The 26,879-nt window shown below is 35.3% G+C and overlaps 1 protein-coding gene across 10 annotated transcripts in view; it reads left to right on the forward strand.

The window, feature by feature from the left end:
• LOC106169197 (piezo-type mechanosensitive ion channel component 1) overlaps nucleotides 1-26,879 on the forward strand; it is an 81,572-nt gene that overhangs the window by 2,945 nt on the left and 51,748 nt on the right. For 6 of the 10 annotated variants that reach the window (XM_087012143.1, XM_087012140.1, XM_087012144.1 and 3 more), the window contains exons 2-9: nucleotides 13,370-13,527; nucleotides 14,721-14,816; nucleotides 15,051-15,185; nucleotides 17,256-17,298; nucleotides 17,487-17,933; nucleotides 18,956-19,118; nucleotides 20,419-20,544; nucleotides 24,839-24,880. In XM_087012143.1, the coding sequence (XP_086868269.1) occupies nucleotides 13,455-13,527; nucleotides 14,721-14,816; nucleotides 15,051-15,185; nucleotides 17,256-17,298; nucleotides 17,487-17,933; nucleotides 18,956-19,118; nucleotides 20,419-20,544; nucleotides 24,839-24,880 (1,125 nt within the window). In that variant the 5' untranslated portion in view covers nucleotides 13,370-13,454. The remainder of the gene's footprint in view (nucleotides 1-13,369; nucleotides 13,528-14,720; nucleotides 14,817-15,050; nucleotides 15,186-17,255; nucleotides 17,299-17,486; nucleotides 17,934-18,955; nucleotides 19,119-20,418; nucleotides 20,545-24,838; nucleotides 24,881-26,879) is intronic. The other 4 variants (XM_087012145.1, XM_087012148.1, XM_087012149.1 and 1 more) reach the window with 4 other exon arrangements.

Genomic DNA, 26,879 nt, shown 5'->3' on the forward strand with positions numbered 1-26,879 from the left:
CTGGACTCCTCTATGGTGTTGGTCAACCCATGTACCGCTTCAAATGCATTCAGTTTCAAAATGGGAGGTTGATTGAATTACTTCATGCAGATATCACTGACAGCCCATTTTACTGGCATGATGCTGTGTAACTTGGTTTGATGTTTAAATTGGCTTATAAATAGAAATCATTGAATAGGGCTTGTACACATTGAGACTATGATTGGAAGTGACTGCTGCTGACCTGATGACTTGAAGGACTCCCTCCCCTCCCCCCTAATGGTACGTTGACTTTGAAAATGTAACATGTATAATAAAAGGGTTTATACTGTCTGACCATTTTGGTAAGCAAATGTTAGTGTTGGAAAATTTAATTACTGGACATAGCATGTATGTGGGTCATTAAGATAGATTGATTTTTAATTACCCAAAGAGATCTGGTTATGACAGTGGGAGAGAAAAATGATGAATAATTGTATAAATTCTATAAATTGTAAACATGAAATATTGGGTTAGAAATCTCAATTATTGTTTTTTTTTTCTTTTCCTTCTGGGCCAGTTCATGGTGAAGAAAATCTTAAGGCATGTTTACATCCAAGTTGGGACGACTGTTCTCAGTATGACTCTTCTCTTCTGGCTGTCTGATATAGAACTAGCTATAGGTTATAGTGCCAGTGCCATGTCTAGGAGGTGTGGGGTAGAGGCTGAAGGGAAGAACAGAGGGGGTCTAAAGGGGTGGGGAAGGAAGAGGCTCATCAGCCAGCCTTCTGAACAGGGTTGGACTGCCAAGGGGGGGAGGGGTGGCTCATTTTGTACTTTTCAGTTAGAAAAATAATAAAAATTAAAGAAAAAACAAGGCCTTATGAATTTATCTTACAGGTTATGTTTGCAAACATAATTAATATGATAACATGGGACAAGATCTTCAGCTGTAGCCACCCATTAAGTCATCATATTGAATGTTGTGGTTAACACCTGAGGCAGCCTGAGTATGTACACAGCTGGCAGGTGTTTTACAAGGAACCGGCTGCTGTGGAATAAGGAATAATGATACTTATAGATCTTTAGAATTAATAGTAAAAGTAAGGGGATTTTCTATACAATGCACTTCATATGCAAGGGTGTATCCAGAGATATTTTTTGACAGTCTTCCCAATTATCTTTGTTGATCTTTTCTCTATTTTTGACCATCTTCTGACTGAAAAAATTAGATGTACCCGTCAATGCAAACTTTAAAATGTGGCCCTCTTCCGGAAGACCCAGAAGACGGCGTCAATCCGCCCCTGATACAGGTTGGGTAGACTGGGCAAAAATCACTAATTAGTATTAATAGTTTCTTCCATTATAACTGAGGATTTAATTGCAGCCTCAGGCCAGTCATGGTGCAATTAGTATAGCATTAGGTGTACACATGAACAGGTGTGCTGTGAAAAGGGGTTGTTATAACAGTTGTAGTATATACCTATATTACTGTCTTACATATAACCATCACTGTGTTAGCAGCTAGATAAACATAGGTGAAATACACCACACAATTGTCTTAAAGATGCATTTTGAAGTCAAATTGTAAGCATGGCATTACAGTTTACACATACACAGTGTAATCTAACCATGTACTGTACATGTACAGTACATTACATGATATTTCTTGAGCTCCATTAATGCAATTATTAATCAGCAAATTTGAACAAATTTCCGATTATTATGATTTAGCTATATTATCCTGCATTTCCAAAATGATGTTTTCTTTGTGATCATTTGTCTGATAATATATATTGGGTCAAGTAAGGCATATGTGTCACATATATAGTGTAGTACTTATGGTTTATATATTTATGGATCTTGAGGCAAAATGTAAATAAATGAGTGAGAGAAATTGTAAGTAGTGAGAATTTCTGTGAAAGACACTATGTTACTGTATATATTTCATTATGATGTCCACTTTTGCAATTGCAGCGTAGACTACCTAATTTTACACAGACCTAATAAGGAAATTAATTTCATGATGCAAAAAACTGGCAAAATTGGATTTATTACTACCTGTGCTTTTTAGGTCAACAGCTTTTCACCAATCATATATTATGCACATAACTGGGTCTCATTGTATTGGATTCAACTTTTCAGAAAATAAAAATGTTCCTTGTTATGTTCAGCAATGAGAGATGTACATGTAATTGCTGTAATTGGATGAACATAGAGTTTGATGATATTTTTTTTCCAGAAAAAAAAGCACATACATTTTCCAAATGGTGTCCAGTTCAGGATCTCATAACAAATCACATGGGACATGTAATTGCACCTTAGTTGCTCTCTCAACATTCCTGACGTTCATACAGAAACATTTATGGCGCATTTCCAAGTACTATATCATGGAAAATAGATAGGAACCCGGCTTGTGGAGATCAAACATTTGGAATCATGGGGAAGTCACCATTCATGTCTTCAATTACTAGTAATGTAATGAATGTTTGAGGGTATTCACAACAGGTGATACTTTGATCTACAGATCAAATATGGTCGACCCTTCATGAAGAGCCGACTTATCCCCTGATGGTCTCCCCGCCTCTGGACATGCCATTACTTGTAAACAGATGAAGTCACGACCCTGCAGTTTATTTGCTAGATCCATGCAAGAACGGTGCGTGTGGAGGTCGGGAGATCATCAGGGGATTAGTCGGCTCTTCTTTCATGTAAGGTCTGCTATATATTTGATCTGTGGAACTGTAGATCCAAGGATCATCTGTTGTGAATGCCCTCTATACTACAGCAGTATTAAGGTCAGCAAATTTAGCTATAACTAATATCATATATTTTGCTGCCCCACACCTAAAAAAGGGATGGAAAGTTTGATTCTTAAAAAGGAACTCCACAGCTGAAACAATGTATCAAACCCATGCCATGTGTAATACCTCAATGTAGACAATAATCCCTGTGCCAAGTGTCCAGGGGATTGGATGCACATTAGTAGGTGTAAAGATTTTTAAGTTGTTCCTAATCCTGCCCTGACCTGATCTAGACTACCAGGTGATCTAGGTCTGATTGTATGACCTTCACTGATTCATGTTCATGATCAACCACCAGTTCATGATCACTGGTTCCCGAAACAGGTTCATGATCATTGGTTCACAGAGATCACATTCAGAACAAGTTGATTAACTAATACATCCACGGACTAAATATGGCCAACTGACTTAAAAGTCATGCCACTAATCTCGTAATGGTCACCCAACAACTCCACATGCGAATCAGTTAGTCCATGGAGCATTTGTTCTGAACCGCTCAATGACTTGTTCATAATCACTGGTTCTCAAACACCAGTTCATGATCACTGGTTCTCAAGCACCAGTTCATGATCACTGGTTCACAAACACCAGTTCATGATCACTGGTTTACAAGCACCAGTTCATGATCACTGGTTTACAAGCACCAGTTCATGATCACTGGTTCACAAGCACCAGTTCATGATCACTGGTTTACAAGCACCAGTTCATGATCACTGGTTCATACAGACTGGTTCATGAGCAAGGATTCATGATCACTCATAACCCCCTTTTTGATAAAAGCAGAAGAAAAGTGTTGAATGGGCATTGATGCTCTGGAAAGCTTCCCCCATCCTCTAGTTTAGAGAGCCAGTTTGTTCCTGTTTATTGGTATCAGCTGTTTTCGTCCTGAGGACATACCTGGCAAATGAAATATGATGATAGTCTTTCCACTTATCTCAATGACATAGTGATTATCAAATGAATGGGGGCCAGTACTAGTATGTTATCTCTTTCGTGGAGGCTGTAAGATGATTGATCTTCTAAGAGAGATCAATGAAAATAGCTTCTAAGAGAGATCAATGAAAATAATAGAAAAATTCGATTTTGTACAACCAACCACCATTCAACATACTACCAATCTTCACGACGTCTTATCATGGTTATATCACCACAGAAGGCAACTAATCCCTCATTTGCCCCACCCACCTGTACTGTGAGTTAAGCCATGGGACCACTGACTTACTGTGGTAAGAAGGCAATCATTTCAGGTGATTTTCAAAGATTGGTTGCACCAAGTACAGTATTATATTATATAAAGTCACTTAATTTACTGTTTCGCTGGTGCCTGAAGCTTGATATTTAGTTTTGTCAACCGAGGCCTGTAGCCAGTGGGAAGATCTTTTTCTGGTGGAAGGGCTTCTTTTATTCAAGGCTGCAACTAAATTAATATTATTAATATAATATATATAATGGTAAGTTACTAGTAATCCTTTATAAAGTGCTATTTAACTGATTTTGCATAGTCAATTTTACATTTATGTGTATAATTATCAATCTACATTTACTGATCCTGGCACAGCCAAAAATGAAAAAAAAAAATCAAATGTTTTCATTATACGAGACCATTTAGCTGAACAGCATGCCAACATGCAATAGTCGTGTAATACAACAGTTGTTGTGTAATTACCAATTATTTACTGGCAGTTCTTGACGAGAGGTGTACAAATCAATTGGAATTAATTCTGCTGTCGTGCAATGAGCTGTGATGAAAACTAAACAAGTTCTACTCTCGCTTCTAATATTTTTCTTATAGAAATATGTGCATGGTTCAGTGCTGTGATTTTCTTTCAGTTTTTCTATCTGTGTGACTATTACACCATAAAGCAAACAAATAAATATAAGAGAGAGTAATTACAAAGGCACTTTCAAATTCAGCATGCAAGTAAATATTGGAAATCAAGACACATCGATATATAATTGATTATTGTGGAATGTGCAGACTGGATAATAGTGATACCAGCTGATTTTCAATATTTTCATTAGGAAGTTACATGAAAATGTAAGCAAAAGAATTGGGTTGTATAATTGGGCAAAAACTCTTCAGGCTCTAGGGGCACCATTTCACAAAGGAACTTGGGCCAAATTTTTTTTTGAACTTAAAGACTATGAATTCTATTATGACCAAGGTGAGTCATTAGTAGTTCACTTATAATGTGTATGAAGGTATTGTGGCTGTTGCACACACACACACACACACACACACACACACACACACACACACCAGAACAAATTTAAAAAAAAAGAAAAAATAATTTAGAACATTTTATCTCTTGTTTTAGTTGACTGTAGCAAATATTATCCTAAATCCAGGTAGGCAAATATTTTTCGTTGTAACGTAAAGACAAACTTTCAAATGAACTTCTGTTGAGAAATTTGACCAAGTTGGTTCTGAAACCTACTGGGGTCCCCCCAAGCACTTCTTTAAGGATTTGAATGGGCCAAAGTTACCCATTTCAAAGGTACCCAGCTGGCCCATCCCTACCAGTGCTGAGATAGGCCAGGGATACCACTAGAACTAGTCATTCCCAGTAGGGAGCCTGACCTGTGTAGAGAATTGATTGTTTTGTGTCTTGCTTGAGAGGCTACAAGATCTGGATATTGATCTGCTCCTGGGTGCAGATGGCTCGATATGGCAGCACTAAGTGGATGTGCCATGTGGCAGTCTATGGAAGTGTGTTTTTGGTTCTGTTATGAAAGTTTTTTCAGATAAGGGTGGTGTTTTTTTTTTCTCCCACCACCACCACAAAGGGGAAGGTTATACATTGACTTAAATCTTTCTTTTTGTCCACTTTTCTGATTTTCTGTTTGATGCATAGCAAGATAGAGATATAGATCTAATTTATGAACTTGGTACAAATTCAGTGTTCATATATATTCAATATTTTCAATATTTTGGAAGTACATGAAAATATTTTTAAAGGGTCGTGGTTTCTGTCAGCCCCAGCCAAAATATTATCTGGTAATATATATGTAGATGGCTGTTGACATATAGTAGGGTTTTTGCATTTATGATGTCATGTTATCAAACTTATTTATCTGTTAATCCAGATTAGATGTCTGACCAGAAAGGTTTCTGACCTTGACCTTGCTCTTTGACCTGTTGATTTGGTTACAGTCTACAAAGGACAGAATGTTTGTATTTTATTTATTATTTTATTTAATCTAATTTATTTATTTTTATTTGTATTTAATTTTTTGGAAGGGGTTGGCTTGAGGTTGATTTACTGATAAGCCCAATACAGTCATTTTGAGGTTAAAACCTGCAGCATGCAGTATGTAACACTTACGCTCAGTTAATCCCTATGAGGTGATAATTCTATTTGTATGACGACTCTCTTGATAACTCTCCCCATCCGTATTGTCTGTGCACTAGTACATTAAAGGACCATTCTCACAGATATTTGGATCGATCTTTCTCCCTGGGGAGTCTCACTAAATTGCTATCCAACTACTAGTAACTGGCTTAAACGTCTGTCATGCCTAGTAAAGCTGTTAGAAGGTAATTATCTTTACCCCTAGCTGATTCGGTAGGCATGGCAGATATTTTAAGCCTCTTGAGCTGATAGAAATTTAGCATGAACCCCCAGGGAGTTAGGTCGATCCAGATGGATCGGTCTAAGTATGGGAACCCAGTCTAAAACTGTCTGCATATTACCATGCTCTGATGATAATGTCAGGCCAGATTTCCTAGAACCCCATTGTAATCTCCTCTCATTCACTGCTTGCGTGGTTTCTGTATGGGCAGCAGTGCCAACTCTATATAGCCTACTAGTATAGCATGCTCTCTCCATGGCCTGTATTCTTGGGAACATTTCTTTGTTGGAAAGGAGTTTCATTTCCCAACCTCCCCCTAATATTTGGTTGACTATATTTTTGATGTCCAATGAATACATACATATGTGTTGTTGTAACAGAATACACTAATTCTTAACTCCTTTGTAATCATTTGTATAAGTATGGCCTATGTATTTTGTATAAGTGTAGCTGTAAAAATGTTCTGGGAAATATATAAATAATTCAATCTGCTCCAATGTAGGAAGAGTGCAATGTGTTTAGGCATTCTTTGCTTGTCTGCCTATGAATGCTTTTATTTTAGGTGTTATTTGGATACAGTAATAAAAATAGACCTGCTGTCCATATTTAGAGATATTGATAACCAAAACTATGCATAGAACTGCACTTACACAGACAGGAATAGAACGTTGACACTGACAGCAACATGATAGATAGCCCATGTAATAAAAAAGTGAATAACGTAATTAACAGCAGTCTGTTTTAGGCATCGTTAAGTGCCTCCATCTGGTGTAGCCGAAATTATTTTGAAAGCTTAATCTCAGTAAGAAAATGGTTCGCCCCCCCCCCCCCCCCCACACACACACACACACACACACACACATCAAGTGATGGGTGATGTGAAAATAGAGGTTCGAAATCATGCATGATCTGCGTTTTGTTATCTATCTGGCCTGTCTAGCATATTAGCGTCATAGCCTAGAGTCAACTCAGTGCAGTGATATTGCGTGTTATATATCTAGCATATTGATGTACGGTACTTTTGAAGACTTTTCCATTTGTAATCAGGTGTTATCTGTCACCAAGAACTTTTAAGTTGTCAATAATGGCATGAGTTTCCAGTGGATTTGAAGCTGGTGGCCATATTGATGCCCATTTAGAAAGAGTAGTTTTAAGTCAATGTCTTAGAGCTCATTCCCAATGAAATTATCATTCTATGACGATCTATCCAACTCTATGTTGACTCTTGCTGAATGCAATCAGATTAACATGCCTCCTCCAGGAGTTGAGTAGAATACAAAATAGCTGGTGATTAAACAAGAGGAGGCATGTTTATCTGTTAATCTGATTGTATTCTCATTTCAGGAAGTATCCCCACAGAGTTGGATTGATCTTCATGGAGTGATAGTTTAATTGGGAATGTGCCCTAAGAAAATAGGGATGATTTCTCAGCAAGTTGTGCAAGGATCCAGTCTCAGCTGAGTGTTACTTAAAATGAAACCTGATATTTTCTTGTTAGCAGATGTATTCTACTGTCCTTGGTTTCCATTGTCACGAAAGAAATTTCAAATCACTGAAGCAAGGGAAATTTCAAATATCTCTCTCCCCTTCCTATCTTAAGCATAAATGGGATAGAAAAAATTATTCTATGGCTAAAAAGAATTATGGTGATAATCGTTAAATTTCAAACACCACACTATATGCAATATGTTTTGTTTATTTTATTTTGCATATCTTTTTTTTTTTTTTTTTTTTTTTTGTTGTTGTTTCTGAAAACTACAATTTCTGACTTACACTCATTTTCCTTTGAGAGGTCTGAGGCATATTTTTAGTGTTATCAGTTATTACTGTCAGACACAACTGCTTGGGGAAAATGATTCTGATCCCACGTCCTACCAAATTAGTGTTGTTTTTCGGTAAGTTACAACACTTTGGGCTATCACTGCTTGAGTTTTTTTTTTTTATTTGATGGATTCAGTACTGCATCAGTAAAATTGACTGACAGATCTGACAGAAATGGAATTATTTACCCAACGTTGATTGTTTTTTGTTGAGATTATTTTTCTGGGTTAAAACTACAGTTTGATTTGCAAGCAATGTTTCAGTTCTATAGTATGTATGTTGGAAATTGTCTTTTGTCACCAACACCACCTCCACATATGCAAATGATGAAGGATAGAGTTTCAACTGGGTTGAGAAAACTTACTGGTCGTAGGTCAGTTCAGGCATCTATTAGTATGATTTAAATCTTTCAGTCTATTACTTCTTTCTTTCTTTATTTATTGTAGAAACCAAACTTTTCACATTTTGCATTTAGTCAGTGGTAAATTAACCAAAAAAGTAGGAAGAAAAAAGGCATTATTATTGTTAAAGCTATTGGTAATTCTTCTGATTGAATTCTGATGGATTCAGATTTTGATTACTGTACAACTTTTAGGCTCAAATATGAAACAATTTTATGTGAGTTGACCACGCATTTTGATCTAAATCTGACGGCTTTGATTTGATGTAATTACTGAACACAGAAAGCAGGTGTGTTCAGACTAGATGTCATACAGGAACGATGTGGGTTAGGTCTGTAAAGGATCGTGGTAATGCTGGTACTTTGATGATGCTGAAAAGTAAGCTCTAGTACGGAGTTGGAAAGTTTTTCTCTTTATAAATCATACCAATCTGCAATGTACTGCATTAGTACTTTATTTGATGAGTGGCATTTCTGCAGCTAGCTGGATTACAGTACTCGAAAAGGAGATGGTTGAAATAGTCTCAGTGGGTGGTTGGTGGGGTGGGGGGGGGAGTGTGAATAGGTGCAGAATATAATTTCATATTGTTCAATGATTAAAAAAATACATTGTGAACAAAATGAATAGAATATAAGATTGAAAGGTTGTTGATAGAGTTAATGTCTGAAATAGTTTTCTCTCCTAATCCTATGAACACTGCTTTTATGATCTGCAAGTTCTTAAAATTGAGCTGGGTTTATGCCAGGGTGTTTTTGAGAGTTATAAAAAAATGGAATTTTGAAAAAAAAATGGGATAAATTGGAACAAAAGCAAAGCATTTGAAATTTCTGAAAAGAAAAAAGTGTATTTTCTACGTAGGAGTGTAGGTAATTATGCTGCACATGTATTATTTAACAGCCTGCAGATATAGCTAAAACCACTAGAGGCTTGAGGAAAAACCAGTCGTGTGCATCTTTGGCAAGGTGTCTTGCACATATAACATACGGCATATTTGTTGTGTAGACTTGTACATTGGTCTGTGGCACCAGAGTCACTAGGAAGAAGATGGTCAGACAGAGGTTAACCAGAAGTCAGACAGAGGCAGGGCAAGTAACCGGTCAGTTGGCCGACTGACTAGGAAATTCTGTCACTAAAATTAGCCACATATACAGGTACTTGTAAGCAATAAGATATTGCACAGATTAGATGCCACCCTCGCTTATATAAAAAAAAAAAAACACTGTATTTTGTATTAACACTTGCTGCATGTTTTCCAATGTGGTGAATTATTTATGAATTATTGCTCTTTGCTTGTGAGAATTGAAGGTTGTCATTACTAATGAGGAGTCTCGAGGTGTAAATCTGGATGGTTACATTATAGAGGAAGGTTTTTTTTTTCAGAAAAGACCTGGATGGATACATGCACTGTTTACTTTGGCTATTTCCACTCAGTCTGGACTTAATTCCCAATTTTCAGAATATATACATATACATATCCCATTGCCACTTTTTCTTTATCAAGCTATAATGCAGTTTTCAGCCTTAAAGTTAAAACCGGTGTCTACAGGTAACTAATATGACACCAAGTCTTTCAGTAAGTAATAACATCGTGTATGGTTTCTGCGATATTACATGAAGTGCTGTGGCAGATTTATATTCCATGTTGTGTGCTTTGTGCTGGAAAACCACATCTCATATGAATTATGCAAGTGTTCAGTGAAATCATCAGCAATGCACTCAAGTCTAAAATGACAAATAGCTGGTAAACACTACTACAGTCATGATGCTAAATTTTAATCAATTTCAGAAACTGTAGATCAGTTGAATTGGCTATGAGAGACTTTGATCTATTTAGGTAATAATTATGGGGCACTGAAATGAGAATTGACTTCTGGTCAGGGTCCTGTATCCATTAGATGGCAATTCTGTGCTTGGCAGCTGCCATACTTTTCCCAGTAATTATCCATTTCATATCTTTTATAGCAATATAAAAACTATCTATGATGTAGTTTTGCACATGAGAAATCTGTTAATATATTTCTCTGTCTTGTTCTGACGGACTTAGTGTAATATAGTGATACACAGACTGACAAATTGCAAACATTCCGCCAATAAAAGACATATCACTATAAAAATATTGATGAATTTTGGTACCCAGTTTTTTTAAAAAATGATGATAGATTTCCATACTGACCCCATCTACAAACAGATATTTGGGAATGCCCAATCATCTTTTTAAACTAGGATAGAAGACATTTTGCATCCTAGTTATAAAATAGTGTGACAAATATGCAGCAAGGAGAGATATCATTATTTCATTTGGTCCAATATTGGGTGCACTAACCATAACAGGTTGCCAGGAGATTAAATAGCTATCAAATACAATGATTCAATGAGGGGGAGATTCATGCCTGTTCAACTAAGCCAGTATTTATTGGGAAATTGGACTTTTAGAATCATAGACACCTCTGGCAAAAAGTACAGCTGGGTGCCTGGGAGTCTGTAAGGGTATTAACCTCAATTTTTTCAGGAATTGCCTTACTATAGATCAGAGAACAATATTTAACATATTCTTGCCATCAGTAGAAGGGAGTCGCAATGGGGTTGTGTCTAATTGATATAACGTAGTAGACAGCCTTCTTAGTCCTAAGCTATACATGCACACCTAAATGCATGCACTTGCAAGCTTCTAATTAGATTTGATTACCTGTCTGTGGTTACAAACATAATTAAAGAATCTGCTGCTCAGCAAAGTAATACTGACTGAATGAGGTCATCCTAACCTGGTTTTGACTGAAAGTGAAACCTATGTGCCGAATGTCTTCTTATAAAACTGGTTGTAAATCTTTTGTACCTTCAAGGTATTTGTTAGCAGTTCCAAGGTACAGGTAGTTCCAAGGTACTGGCAGTTTTAAGGTACTGGCAGTGTCAAGGTAAAGGCAGTTTTAAGGTACTGGCAGTGTCAAGGTAAAGGCAGTTTTAAGGTACTGGCAGTGTCAAGGTAAAGGCAGTTTTAAGGTACTGGCAGTGTCAAGGTAAAGGCAGTTTTAAGGTACTGGCAGTGTCAAGGTAAAGGCAGTTTTAAGGTACTGGCAGTGTCAAGGTAAAGGCAGTTCCAAGGTACTGGCAGTTCCAAGGTACTGGCAGTTTTAAGGTACTGGCAGTGTCAAGGTAAAGGCAGTTTTAAGGTACTGGCAGTGTCAAGGTAAAGGCAGTTTTAAGGTACTGACAGTTTCAAGGTACTGGCAGTTTTGAGGTACAGGCAGTGTCAAGGTAAAGGCAGTTTTAAGGTACTGGCAGTTCCAAGGTACAGGAAGTTTCGAGGTACAGGGAGTTTCAAGGTACAGGCAGTGTCAAGGTAAAGGCAGTTTTAAGGTACTGACAGTTTCAAGGTACAGGCAGTGTCAAGGTAAAGGCAGTTTTAAGGTACTGACAGTTTCAAGGTACAGGCAGTGTCAAGGTAAAGGCAGTTTCAAGGTACTGGCAGTTTCAAGGTACAGGCAGTGTCAAGGTAAAGGCAGTTTTAAGGTACTGACAGTTTCAAGGTACAGGCAGTGTTAAGGTAAAGGCAGTTTTAAGGTACTGGCAGTTTCAATTTACAGGCAGTGTCAAGGTAAAGGCAGTTTTAAGGTACTGGCAGTTTCAAGATACAGGCAGGTACAGTACCTTGCAAGTCTTAGCCCCCCTGGGCATAATGATGCGTTCAATGCCCAGTGTGTTTTAAAACCAAGACATTAATCAGCAATAGCACTTTGCAAATATTTGTGGTAAGTATAAATTACCACTTTGGATATGATGTGGGGATTTCTCAAAAAAGTTGAGCAATATTTGAAAAATATACTTTGCCAAATGGTGTTTTGTTGGTTTAAACTATAAAAAGATTATTTAAAAGGTTTGAAAGTTGAAAGTTGGATTCTGACAACAGAAAGTATGTTTTTGTAAGTGACTATAAAAAAATTTATGGTGGGATAAGCTAGGAGTTTGACATTGGTTAATAATATCTGCAGTCAGTAAAGTGCTAGAACTTTCAGTCCATGCTCTGTGAACAATAGATGTTAATCATTGCCTGGTGCAGTTCTATCTCTTACGGAGGCCATTGAACTATTTTGTTCTGTGAAATTGTTTCCCTTGGGAGGCAGGGAGATTTTATGGCTGCCATGTGATAAAATAATTTTCTTCCCCTTTCTGCTTTCATAATACCTTTTCTCGTTCTGAAATAGGAGAGTTTCTTTTGAATATGAAATTTTGCCCTGGTGATTTTTTTTCAGTTGAATGAGTAAGAAGCATTATTGGATGATAAAAGAGTAGACATGACATTTTTGACTGAATTTTTCTTTGCTTCAGTAGTAGTATTGCAGTGGAATTAATTCTAAGAAATAGGGATGGCTGTGGAATGTTTATTCCTGTCATTTAAGGAGGATTTAGTAGCAGAGTTCTTGAAGTCAGATTTAGGAGATATAGAGGCAAGAAGATTGGTATAGGTGAATTGAGAGCTTTCTGAGAAGCATGGACATAAAAAAATGCTTTTTCTTGATATTTGGGCAAATTTGAAGAATTTCTTTGAATGAGAGTGATATCTGCACTGTTAATGATAGTGGACATTGTGCATCTTTGTATAAGAATCATATTTCAGCAGAGATGAATCATAAGAAGTATTGTTGCTTCTTGTTGCATTTACACCTTTCTACTTAGGATTGACATGTGGAATTTCTGTTAGGAGCATCAGTGAAGATAATGGCTGCATAGGACTCTTGAATGTTTTTCTTTTTAAAATTATCTTCCATTGTGAGAAGAAATGTAAATACAAGTACATGTATACTTTTCTCTTTCCAGAATGAACAGAGATGAGTTGCCGTGAATAACAACTATGGATATACCTTAACAGAGAGGACACTGGTGTGTCTGTAAACTTTCCAATATGTTAATGAACACAAAAAGACTGGTCTGCTTCTTGCTGTACAATGTGTTGCTTCCTATCACTTTACTGGCAGGTAAGGATGCATGCTGTGGACAACATCACAGTTTATTTCATGGCAACATGCTGCACAGAAGTGAGCTAGCTTTCATCTTTTTACGGATCGATTGAGAAGCAAAACTTCTGGTGTGCTCAGCTTTATTTTAAATTGACTTTGTGAAAAATAATAAGAAATAAGCTGATGTATTGAGAGAGAGAGAGAGAGAGAGAGAGAGAGAGAGAGAGAACATGTGTGCTTCAAACAATTTTAAAATCCTTATTTCATTGATGGAATTGATATGAATTAACCCTATTTCCAGTCTGATTTAGCCCTGGTCTTAACACGGCTGGAGACTGAGTGAACTCAGAAGTATACGACTAGGTTGTTTGGGGATAAAAACATAAAAATTCACTCTCAAATAGCGCCTTGTGATGAAAATTGATATTCCAGTATGGGTTGGGCACTCAATGACGTGGATCATTCATAAAGAAAAAGAAACCGGAAATAAGATCTTGTGATGAAGATTTGCTTTATTATTTCAAAGTTCATACATATTCACATCAGGACTAATTAGGACTTTAAATAGACCAATATAACTAGTTCATATATGAACTCTTAATATGGCTAAGAATTCCAAATTTCACAATATGCAATAATGAGGAAGGGTCTGTTGACAATATTTAAGGCATTTTCAGTCCGAGTTGGACTTGATGACATGATCACGCCTTGAATCACGTGACTCTGCAAGTCATTATATTATACAAATTGGGGGACCTGCCCTACCTCAGTATCTCAAATCAGTTGTAGGAGTGAGCATTTGGCATGTGATGTATATTTACTGAGTAATTTGGGTCAACTTGTGGTTTGTACTGTCGTTTGCCCGACTGACAGTACAGCTGATATGTTTCTAGAACAAATTCCTTACTTGGACAATATATATTTATATATTTATTTATTGTTTTATTTATTTTTAAGAATTCTGCTTTGAACAGTCTAACAATTAAGTATTGTGACCTGACAAAAGAGTATTCTAGAGATACCCACTTCATGAAAAATATTCAAAATAATTTATCAGAAAATTAATATTTGATTTTTGGAAAATGTTTCCTATTATAAAATATATAATATTCAAAGTTGGTAGTTTGAAGTGCTGAGGCATATTTCTGATGACTCTTATTGGAATACACTGTTTACATTTTTATTGTAAAGTCTCAATTATTTAATTTCAGCTGTAATTTTTCGTTACAATGGGCTGTCATTTGTGTACGCATGTCTGCTGTTGGTGCTGCCACTGCTGCATACGCCATCGCAGAAGCACATGGCAGGTAAGATCAGCCAATCCATGGATGTTAAGGAAAATTTTGAGAGGCGCATTTGAGACTGAATAAAGTTAAAAAGATTATTTGAATAATATAAATAATAATATTATCTTTGCAATATATAAAATAAATTTATTTTCTAAAAGAAAATTAAAAATTTCTTTTTCTGATTACAATTTTAGTTTGTTTTTTTATCAGTCACACCAATATATAATATGTTTTTCTTTTTCATAATTGCAGGGCATACAGGGCGATACCTTAGAGCAGTCCTTGCGCTGAGTTCCATAGCCTTAATATTTCAGATTATATTTCAAATATTCCTAGCTGTATATGCAAAAGCTCATGGGGAACCTTATGGTGCTATTTTACCAAACTGTGAGTATACAGGGGTGGACCGCTTTCTAAAACTGGGTTCCCATACTTAGATCGATCCATCTGGATCAACCTGATCTATCTCCCTGGGGGTTCACGCTAAATTACTATCAGCTCAAGAGGCTTAAATGTCTGTCACACCTACCGAATCAGCTAGGGGGAAAGATAATAACCCCCTAACAGTTTAACTAGGCATGACAGATGTTTAAGCCAGTTAGTTTGATAGCAATTTAGTGAGACTCCCCAGGGAGATAGATCAATCCAAATATCTGTGGGAAAGTTCCCTAAAAGGCTTGAATATACTGGCAAGTGTTTAAAGGGATGACAACTCTTCATTTTGGTGAGAAAGTTGCATAAAATGGATTTTCCTGGGGTAAACAACGATGCTCCCTTGCTCACCAATGGTTAATGAATCTGTTCTGACATTCCAAGGTAGTCAATTAGATTTAAAAAAAAATTTTTTGTAATAAACTCTTAAGAAGGTAGCCATCTGTGAAGGTTCACTTGGTTTGATGGCAAGCACAGATTTCAGAATAATTCCAAAACTGCCGTTTCGATGGTAAAATGGAATTTATTAGATTTCTTTGTTGTTTACAATGAATTATTTTATCTTACAAAGAGTTGTTATCCCTTTGAGGTTTGAGCTGCATGAAGTAAGTACTTATAACACAACTCATTGTAATAAATCCTGCGTTTAAAATTAAAAACCTTTCATCTAGAAGTGTGATCAGCATGCCTCGTCATCATCTGAAATGGCGAATATTTTTGTACAGTGGTGTTTTTGTCAAGTAGGATGGTGCGGATAAAAACGGTTAATCATGCACATAAACTTGAAAGCATGAAACTTGGCACAGTTGTAGAGAATGGTGTTCTGAGTATTATTACATTTGGAAATGAAAATGTCTATTACACAAACGTTGGAAAGCACTGGTTCAAAGAAAAAACTGAAAACAGGGTGTATGGAAAGTTTACAGCTTTAAGCATCTGTTGATGTTTTAACTAAATGAAAAGCAAACACAAAAATAGATATTGCCTTATGAAAATGACATGGAAACATTTGATTTGTAAACCAATTATAATAATTGATTAATTCATGAAATAAAAAAATTCCGCAATAAGAACTGATGACATGTCAGGCCCGTAGACAGCAATTTCAAAAGGGGGGTTCTTTTTTGAAAAAGTGAACCTTTTTCCATAAAAACTTCATGAACCTAGATCAAATTTTACCCGGATTGGACCTTTTCCCACCAAAAGGGGCAGTTCTTTCTAACCCCCCCCCCTCTCCCCGAACCCCCACTGGCTACGGGGCCTGCATGTGACAAACAATCCACAGTGTGTGGATATTTGAGACCCAGTGTAGAAGCCCACGCGTGACACCTGCCCTCACTCGATCCTAGGGTTTTTTTCTGAGGGATTTCTCTAATTGGCAGCAAATAAGGAAAGATTTTCTAAGCTGGAGCTATGGATAATTGCCCAGTCCATTAATACTTCCTTGTATGGATGATGTGCTATTTATCTGGGAATAGAGGAGTTGTAACGACAGGCTATTTCTTAAAATAGGCTGTTATATTGACTGCTCACCCAAGTTAACAGTCTAAAGCTGCATTCAGCCATGTTTTGACTCAAATGAATATATAAGACTGACTTTGACAAGGAACTGTGTTTGTTTTCCACTCAACCAGTTTATATGAGTGACCCTGGGTAATGTGATCGTCACAGTGACTGGAAGGGTTTGTTTTTTAAAATATGAGAATAATGGCTCAGATGTCTTATCATAAAAAATTGTTTAAATACTTCCTTGAGTTCCTTTTAAAACATCACTGGATTCAACCAGGCTGAAATAATCATATTGCAAATCATATCCCCCAATCTGCATATTGTAAAAGTATTTGAGAAAATCTTTGATTTACCTTTAGTAGACAGATGTTAGATAAAGATATAAAATGTTTTTGTCTTTCACATTTGATGTTACATTTGAATAGGTTGTATATTGTTTTGAAAATAGTATATATAGTGTTGAAAATACTTATTTATTTTTTTAATGTATATTGTGGCTCATCTTTAAAACTTCAGGTTCACAAGAAGAAAAAATACTTCGCCAGTTTGGATTTCAAAGGTGACAAACTGCAGTCAATTTTCTTATAAAGTTGAACATCTCATTCAATATTATGATATTTGAAACGGTGTGATATAGTTGTAGATGCTTGTTGCTCAATATAGTATACATACATATACGCGTGTGCACATACACACACGATTTATTTAATAAAAGAACAGAAATAACTTTTTCAATCTTTTTTTCAGGGTGGACGAGGCCAATGTTCTCAACATCGCCCGTCTCTTAGTCCCCGATGTCGCCATGTTCACAATCTCTTTAATAACATTTATAGTGTGTTGGAAACTTAACCCTCCCCTCAGACCTTCAGACCCCCAGCAACCAGTACGCAGAAGTTCACTTCTCAGTCACAAAAAGGTGTCCTACCAACAGTACATACAGGATCTTGGCGATGTCATAGCAATTTTATTTTTGGGCGTGGCTGGGATAGCCCATCCGTCTGTTATCTCTGCGGTGTATTTTCTTTCATTTTTGTTTATTGCCACCTGGTGGGCGTGTTATCGCGGGCTGGGGCAGTCGTACAGGCGGTTCCGGTTGGTCCTGCTGGTGTTCAGCGGGGTCCACTTACTGCTGTTGTATCTGTACCAGTTCCAGTTCTTCCAGGAGATTCTGGATCATGAGGACTTTTATGCAAGGTAAAGCTTTGGAATAATACAGTGTATATATTGCAGTGCTGACAGCCTCATTTTATGACTTGAATGATTCCCATCAAGCTAAAAGCTTTATAATTGTTGGAGATTACCTAGAATGGATGAATGAATCAAAATGCAGCTGTTGTTACTCTCTTGCGATGCTGTGATTCAAAATGGTAATAAGTTGTCAGTCTTTTTCAAGTGTTTTGGTACAGACTTTATGTCTGCAGTATACACCACTTAATGTATTGAGGGCCTGAGAAAGATTGCAAATTGGTAACTGAATCAAATGTTATTATCCCCAGTGATTTTGTCATCCAAAGAGGTATTTGATTTTTAATTACCCTGGAGTAAACATTGCTTGTTAACAAGAAAATTATATCTGGGTAATTAATCTTTTCATTTCCTAAACTGATAGTAGATGGAAAGCTGCCTGCGTACATGCTTAATTTGACAGTGACTTATGAATATTCTAAACTGAGGTCTTGGTTTATAAACTGCGATAATATGACAGCTAGCTCAGTTGGAAAATTGTTTCAGCTCTAGTTGAAGCTGTTTTAATGATTGATGTGGAAATGCCACACTTAGCTGGATTTGTTTAATCTCTTAGTCTTCTGTCCTTGAAAAGTGTTGAAGACGAATTCACTTGCAAAGGATAAATCAAGTCCTGCAGAATGTTTAGAATATACCTTGTGAAATGGCAGCTAAAATAACCTGAAGGTTAAATTTTAAAATAAAAAAAAATTAACATGAAAATTAAAGTTAAACGTAACATGCAAATTTTGTTATTATTAATTATTATTATTATTATTATTATTATTATTATTATTGTTATTATTATTATTATTATTATTATTATTATTATTATTATTATTATTATTATTATTCAGACATGGCTTATCCTTGGCAGTTTTTGGACTTTGTAATTCCCCATCATAAGGCCATCAGGCCATTTTTTCATTTTTTATATAACCCAAAGTCATGTGTGAGTTTTATGATTATTATTATTATTTGTCATATTTCAGACTGTTTGGGCTTACGGGGATCATAGAGACCAGCTGTAGTAAAGCCTGGGAGGTGGAGTTCTACATCAACCCTTGGCCAGTCTATGTGAGCCCCGCGGTCATCCTGGCATTTTACTGGATCCTGGCCATTGAAGTACGACTCTGGATGTCACATATCTCAGACGTGAGTATTGACGAGGTAGCAAAGCTCTCTGGTCACAGTCAGAGGTAAAGAAAATGAATCAACATACTCACAGATTAATGTTATAAAGGTGCCCTTCACAATATTCATGTTATTTTCTGGTAGACTAATAGTACCTTCGTATTTTGGTTTTGATTGTTTTATTCAGCTGTCTCTGTCATTGTGATTTCTATTTTAAAAAATTGCCTGTTGTAATAGCAACTTGATTCAATTACAGTACCTTACAGTGACAGTTTGGGGAGTTGGCAGCAGTAGGGTTAGATTGGTTAGAAATTGTTGGCCTGAGACAGAAGGATACCAAGCTAAATTGAAGTGCTTAAGCACCTGTCGCATCCCTTGTGAAAGGCTACACCACTAGAATTACAAAATCATTACAGTTATTGATTACCATGGGTGGCAACAAACTCATCATTGGCAGTCTAGATAATGCAACATCTGACAAAAAGCCCAATATTACACCTAAAAAACAAAAAGATGTGCCAAATATTTTTTTTTCCATTGTGGTAATTTGTTCGTTTAGAACAAAATGTTTTGATGTCAGTCTCTAGTGTTGAAAATTGGCTTTTATTCCCTGGGAATAAAGCAAATTTATTTTCCAGCAGCAACTTATTAGGATTATTCTTCAGATAATCAGCATTTCAGCAGCATTCAATTTACTTGTCTTCAGAGAAGCACAAATGATCAAAGCAAGTACTGTACAGAAAAGCCCAGCTGGGTCTATTAATCATACAACAAATGAAGCAAAAACACCGTGTAAACTTCTTATTTCTGGATTAGTGTAATATGCATTGATTCTTAACATGACTGGTCTGGAGTGGAGTCAGAACAAATTTTATCTAAATATTTTATGAAATTTCTAACAATATAGTTTGTAGTTTCAGCTATAACAGCTTTTTACCTGTGTGTAGTGTCAAGTCCCAATGAAAGTTGCTCTATGCCATGAAAAGGCTATATTTATTTCTGCATGGTATTGGAACAGTTGACTGCATTACCTTATGCAGGGTCATCAACTGGTCTCCTACAAACACGAAGCAATCAACTCTCATCCAGTTGGCCATTTATAGAGTGTTGCAGATTGTTTTTAAGCACCTAAGATTTTGAAAAAGTCATTATGGGTCAGCATAGTTTTTAATGTATTTATTGATGTTTTTACACTCAGATAATATTTATTAATATAACCATGACATTAATACTAATAGCATGTTCATCATAAAAAAAATCCCTTGCATTGGTTTGCGCTGCTTGATTCTGTTAGCTCTGCATGCTGTGTCTTCTTATACAGGTTGAGCAGCACCCCCCTGGCAGTGATTCGGCATCCCCTAGCATGTTGCGTGCTCACATGAAGCGACCAAAGTCTCGTAGCCGCGCTGTGTCAGAGAAGCAGGTAGAGAAGGATCCAGCAGAAGAGGTTTGATGGATATTTCTAACTCCAGTCTGGAGGCTAGATGTGGTGGCAGTGCTGTGCAGTGGTTTATTTTGATATATTATATCCCTTGTCTTGTGCCCCAATGGCAGATCCAGGCTCCTCCCACCACCCACCCCATTCTCCACCCCCTCCACCCCTTCGCTAATCCTCATACCTTCTGTAAAGTGTTATTCTTAATGTGAAAGCATGCTATGTGAAACAAAAAGTTTAACCCTTGTGTCCTGTTCCGGGAGTATAAAATCCTGGATTTGCCACTTTGTTATCATGTTCTGTGTTGCACTAATTATTGTTGTCCACACTTGGTGTAATTGTGTTGTTTATTTTATTTTTTTCACATTTCCGTATCTAAATTATTTAATTTATGTTGATTAAAAAATTAATCTTTTAATCAAGCAAATTTCTAGCATAAAGCAAACAGCTCAATTTAATGTCTTGATTCCCCCATTTCCTCTTATTTTCCTTGCAGAAAAACAAAATAAATTGACTTAAAACATTATTTATACCAAGTATTCAAACAAAAAGTTTTCCTTGCCAAATTGCTTCTATACATACATATATAAGATATGTTTTATAGAAAAATAACAATATTTTGATTCCAATAATGGATTTTTTCCCTCATAAATATTTGAAATTATGTAGAAAATTGTTCTTGATATTATTTCATCACAGAGAAAAATGCACATTGAATTATTATTGCACCACTAACCTTGATGTATAGTGTTTTGTTTTGGGGCAGCACAAGAAGTAACGCCTAGCACTTTGCTTTTGAATTTGAGTGTTGACTAACATGTGTTCATTTTGTTTTGGTTAAGAAGTAGCAAGAGTTAGGGTCATTAAATTAATTTTTTTAATTAATTTTAAATTAACCTTTTCTTTTTATTTTATTTCATTGATGGAATAATTGTTCAGCATTTTACTATTTCTTTCTCAATATATTTACAATATAAGTGAGGAATTACTAAATACAAGGTCAATATTAATCCAATTAATTCCCAGATTATGCTGATAATACATGCTTTGTGGTGTATTTTAGAACCTTATTCATTCGTGTTATAAGAAATTGACAAGCTGAGGGAAACTTTTGGAAAACAATTTTGTAAAGCAAATTTTCAAGTAAGCTCAACTTTTTAAAACTGCATCTTAGAACTCTTAACTAATGGCACTGCACAAACACACCCCAAAAACTTTTTAATGTCACTTGAAGAAGTTTCAAGATGCACATGATAGAATGGGTTTGAAACTCTCAGCTGTTTCATCAAAAAGAGAAAAAAAAAGAAATGCACTTTATTTTCATTAATTTAAAAAGTCATTTTGTTCCTGTGAGAAACCTGCTCAGTGCAGATAAACAGATCATGCCTTCTTTCTTTCCTGTTAAACATTTTTGCTTCTCCGCCCATTTTAGAACACATCTGGATAACATAAGTGTTTGATATCTTGATATGTTTGACCTCTGTCCAGTCACCTGCCCAGCATGCCACAGCTGTCCACTACCATGGCTGGACACTGAACTATCCAACAAATCTGATATTTAGTTCAGGACTCATTTTTTTTTTCATTTTTTAAAATATTTTTTAATTATATTTTTAAATATTATTTTGTTCATGCACTATTTATTTGCTTTTTATTTATATTGTTAACTCATTTCTTTCATGTTTATTGTTGTATTTTTATATAAATATTTCCTTTTCCTTTCGATTATTTCCCCATAAAATTATATATTGTTTATTGCTTGCCATCCTTGCATGTGACACGTATCAAGTACATCAAAATGTAATCATTTTAATTGCAATTGATAGTGGAAGTCATATATAGAACTTCAATGGACAAAGATAGCCATATCAAAAGGAGACAAGAAATGAAAGAAACAAAATTAACCTGCAGATCAAGTGCTGAGGATCATTGCAGGCTATAAAATATGCATGTACATGGGAGATCAACAAAACAAATTATTTATGTATAATCTAATTCAATTCAATAATGTAAACGTTTAACCCAAAGGCATTTGCAACCTGACAGGAAATTGACAACAGTTCTAATCAGTTAAATCATCATGTATACCAATCCCAATGGTTTCTTAAAGAAATTAACCCTGCTCCTCTTTTTTTGCAGTGATGTGGTGTTTCTGTTAGTTGCATGGTTTATATTATACTTATTTGCACAGGTTTGGCATGTTTTATTGAGGTCCGGGTGACATGTTTGCATGATATGATATGATATGTTTTAAGTTCTATACAGATTGAAATTCTGTATTGCAATATAGATTTTTGAAATGTAGTTAATAGTGTTTTAATTTTATCTTTTGCACACAAGCATGCACATACGTTCATGCATGCATGCACATGCACATCAATATGCATATCTCCGTTTTCATATACATTTATACTTATATTTATATATATTTATATACATAATGTTTACTCAAGTGCATGGCATGTGTCCTATTAAGGTTTTGTATAGAATATTTATATGTGACACTATCGATGTGAGGTATTTAAGTGTGTATACTTTTACAGCTTATTGCAGTGTTAAGCCAGCAGTGTTTCAAGATCTATTTTTTTCCTTTTTTGTTCATAAATGAACTTTTACTCATTTCACTAGTCAAAACACTGATAGGTGTCCAGAGAACATTAAAATGTAGCAAGTGAGTAAAAGTTTGTTTGTTAAAAAAATTATAAGATCTTATAACTGTTTACCAAGTAAATGAACTTACGGTAACGACTTGATCTTTTCAATTGGGAAAAATCATCAATATTTCAGAGACATAATTTTGGAATCATTAAAAATTATTTTTGTAAGCACTTTTGGCATTTGAAGCATTTGCTTTTACTATATGTTATAGAAATACAAGGCGGCCTGCTTTTCAGTTTTGTTGCTATCACTCAATATAAGAGTGTTCTAATTTCAAAAATTTATGACTTAAAAATACAGTATCTGTTAAATTAATTTTCCCCTATTGAAAAGCAGCAGTACCTTCGTGGAAACAGCCAAGCCTCTGTGAGCAGTATCAGTCATATACTTTAAAGTTCACTGGCTGTGTAATAGTCTTGTACATATGACAACTTACCATTTTGATGATATAGAGCAGATTTTGAAACAGAATATAAATTAGTCATAATAGTTGGACAAAAATGTACTAAACTTTGATTGTGAAAATAGTTCAGTTAAACTTTGATTCCTAATTTTTCAGGATCTGGTTGATTTCATGGTCTCAAAAATTTAATCTGTTATATTTAAAACCATAACTTGACATGAAGTAAAATAACATGGAATTATAATTGATAATTTTGGATAAGTTTGGTGCATTTTTGTTAATCATTGTCTTTATGTGCATAGTTACACTTTTGAACAGATAAATGATTTCAATGCATTATTCAAATATATCTGAGGCAAAGTAACAACTTGCATACCCACATGAATGGTTTATGAAATTCCACACAGTGAATTTAGTAAAAAAAAAAAGAAGCTGTTTTCCCTCCAGCAAGCTTTGCTTTCATTGTTGTGTCATCTGTGAAGTCACATGATGCTACAAGTATTTCCTACCCAAGACAGTTCTCCTTAAAACATTTCCATATATATTATATACCCATATGATATATGCTCCTTATCCTTGACTGATACTCACCTTTTTAAACTGATTAAAGTTTGGTAAAAAACTAGTTATTGAGAATCCACATGGGGACAGTTTTCAGAGTATAGTTCATCATTCATTATTCATACCATAATCGAGCTGGTGGTACACACCCAGGAGGTGGCGCCACCTCTCTGATCCTATGTATTTATGCTCCTATTTTAGTCGTAACTCCCATGTTAATTGTCAACTGCACCCCCCCCCCTCCCCACCACTGTCGTAGGCGGTATGCTAGATTTTGTTACATAAGTCCATATAGCAAAGCTTATCATGTCTAACATGTCCTACACCTATAAATAAAACCTATCAACTTCAGATTTCATTTTACATATTTTTAGTATTATTTTTGCTTTTTATTCAATGTTTTGATTGAAATATTAAGGAAATGAAAGGATCTATTTGAACCGATTGATCTTATCAAGATTTGTACTATTGTTTTATTCATTTATTGTTTTATACATTTTTTTACCCTTATAAATTGTTACTTTAAATTCTTATATAATATTATTTATAAATTATCTAGCACTTTTCTGCAGTTGTTTTCAATACTTTTGAAGTATTAACACAGCTAAGCTGACTTGTTGTATTATTTAATATTGAAGCATTTTGATAAGGTGTAATGATTTTTTGTTAATTTTGTTGCTTTAGACGACTCCCAAGATGCCTGATTTAACAGGAGGTAGCATACAGGTAAAAAAACTGTGAGCATGGACATAACAATTGGAAATTCCTTCAGTAAACAGCTAACACAATTCCTGTGTGAGTTATGTGAGAATTTGAGAAAATGAAAACACTGTGTGGGCATTTCTAAACCAATCATTGTAATAATGTGCCGTTGTTATTGTAACACATACAACACATTGTAGCAGCTGACATTTCCTTGGGGCGGGCGGGTGGGTGGTATTAATTGCAACTTGCACACGTATAAAAAAATCTGCTATTCTGTAAGAGTGACAGGTGCTTCAATTGTGTCACTACTCCCCACTGTATTGGTAGTTTCAGTGTAAACCAACTGTCGATAAGAAAATCTTGTCTAGAGTTTCAACAAGGAATTGATATACACCTCCCTTTTTAATAACAAAAAAGCCAGCAACATTGAACCCCTTTCTTTCCCAAAAGGTAAGGAAAAAAATGAACGGGACCCCCAGAGTTGCCAAGTCGATATATTCACATGTGTCCTTAGTGTTATAAATGACAAACTTGCATTTTTACAGGTGTTAATATTCTATTGTTGATAAGGCATTAGATTTTGAGTACTGTCATCTAGGCAACGTTAGAACCAACTGAGGCATGTTTGATGCACAAAGAACAACTGCCACAGTGTTTAAAAAAAGGGTCATAATTTGCACATTTTATCAAAAATTTTTTTCAAAGCGGAAAAAGGACAATACTGGCTGCTCCTCTCCTGTCATATCATAAATAAGTTTTCTAGGGTCATGTATGGATGTCAGTAGAATTGAATACATACATACATACATACTAACAATATAAGGTTTTACTTGATTACTCTAAAACACAGGAGACATTTTTCAAATCGTGCCCAGTTCTTAAGTTCACGGGTGAAAGTTTTTTCCGATTATTTTGATCATTTTTTTCAAATGGCGTAAATGCAATGAGAAATTGCAAGGTTAGCTACGTTTTCAGGATTATCAGTTTTCACAACTTTCACCCATGTCAGTTTCTCCTGATTTGATCCACCTTCATGGCATATTAGTTGATATATCTGATTTCCCCTGTTCTGCTAACGGTCCAGACTCCTCCAGACCTTCTCTATAATCTGAACGTCTCCGAGTCTGAGGCAGAGGTAAGACATTTTCCTAGTTCTGTTCATATGGAAAATTCACTTTGAATTCCTTTTTCATGTTTCATTGCCTGGTTTATTCACATTGTGTGTTATCAGAGAAGATTTTCATTGGATGCTGTATGGCTTGGGCTGATCAGCAATCATTGTTATCATATATACCATGACAGCTGCCTTTTTTCTTTCTTTATTACTTTTCATGATTTTATTGGATAGATTGCTTCAGTCTCATATATCAATGTCAAAATGGGCATTTTATTTACAAATGGCAATTACATTTTTATTATAATTTTATTTGGACTGATATATAAGATATTTTTGCTTTTGCTGCCATGTGCAAAACATTTATGCCAAGATGTTGGTTCATAAAGTTGACTTTCATATAATTTCGGTATACGATGTTTATTTTTTAAGTATTATATAATCTAAAATGACTTATTTAAAATATTAATATTTGCAGGTTGGAGAGATCACACATTTTGTCTGCATGTTTAATTTACTTGTATATTATTGCAAATAAGGACCTAAATGTTGCATGTATTTTTATATGGGCATGTAAAGTTTTTAAATTAGAATTCTTGAAACCATTCAAGACAGTAAAAGGTCTAATCAAGTATTATAAAAGTTGACATGAAATTATAGTAAAGTTAAAAACCAACTGTTTTTTAAAAAAGAAAGAATTTCATTTGGCAGTTGATTAAGTATCTGGAAATCTGATCAGTTTTGATAACTGATAAATTATGTTGACATTCACACTTGATGAAATAGCTTTATTTGGTTTATACTTGCAACTTAGAGGATAGATATTAGAGGCTACAGCTATCATACAGAATTAAAAAGTAAATAACTGAACTGTAACTTGGTTCAGTCTATTTAGCTCATTGGTCT

Source organism: Lingula anatina, chromosome 4 (assembly GCF_051362555.1).
Source record: "Lingula anatina isolate TDL-2025a chromosome 4, LinAna3.0, whole genome shotgun sequence".
In the NCBI taxonomy this organism is placed as follows: Eukaryota; Metazoa; Brachiopoda; class Lingulata; order Lingulida; family Lingulidae; genus Lingula; species Lingula anatina.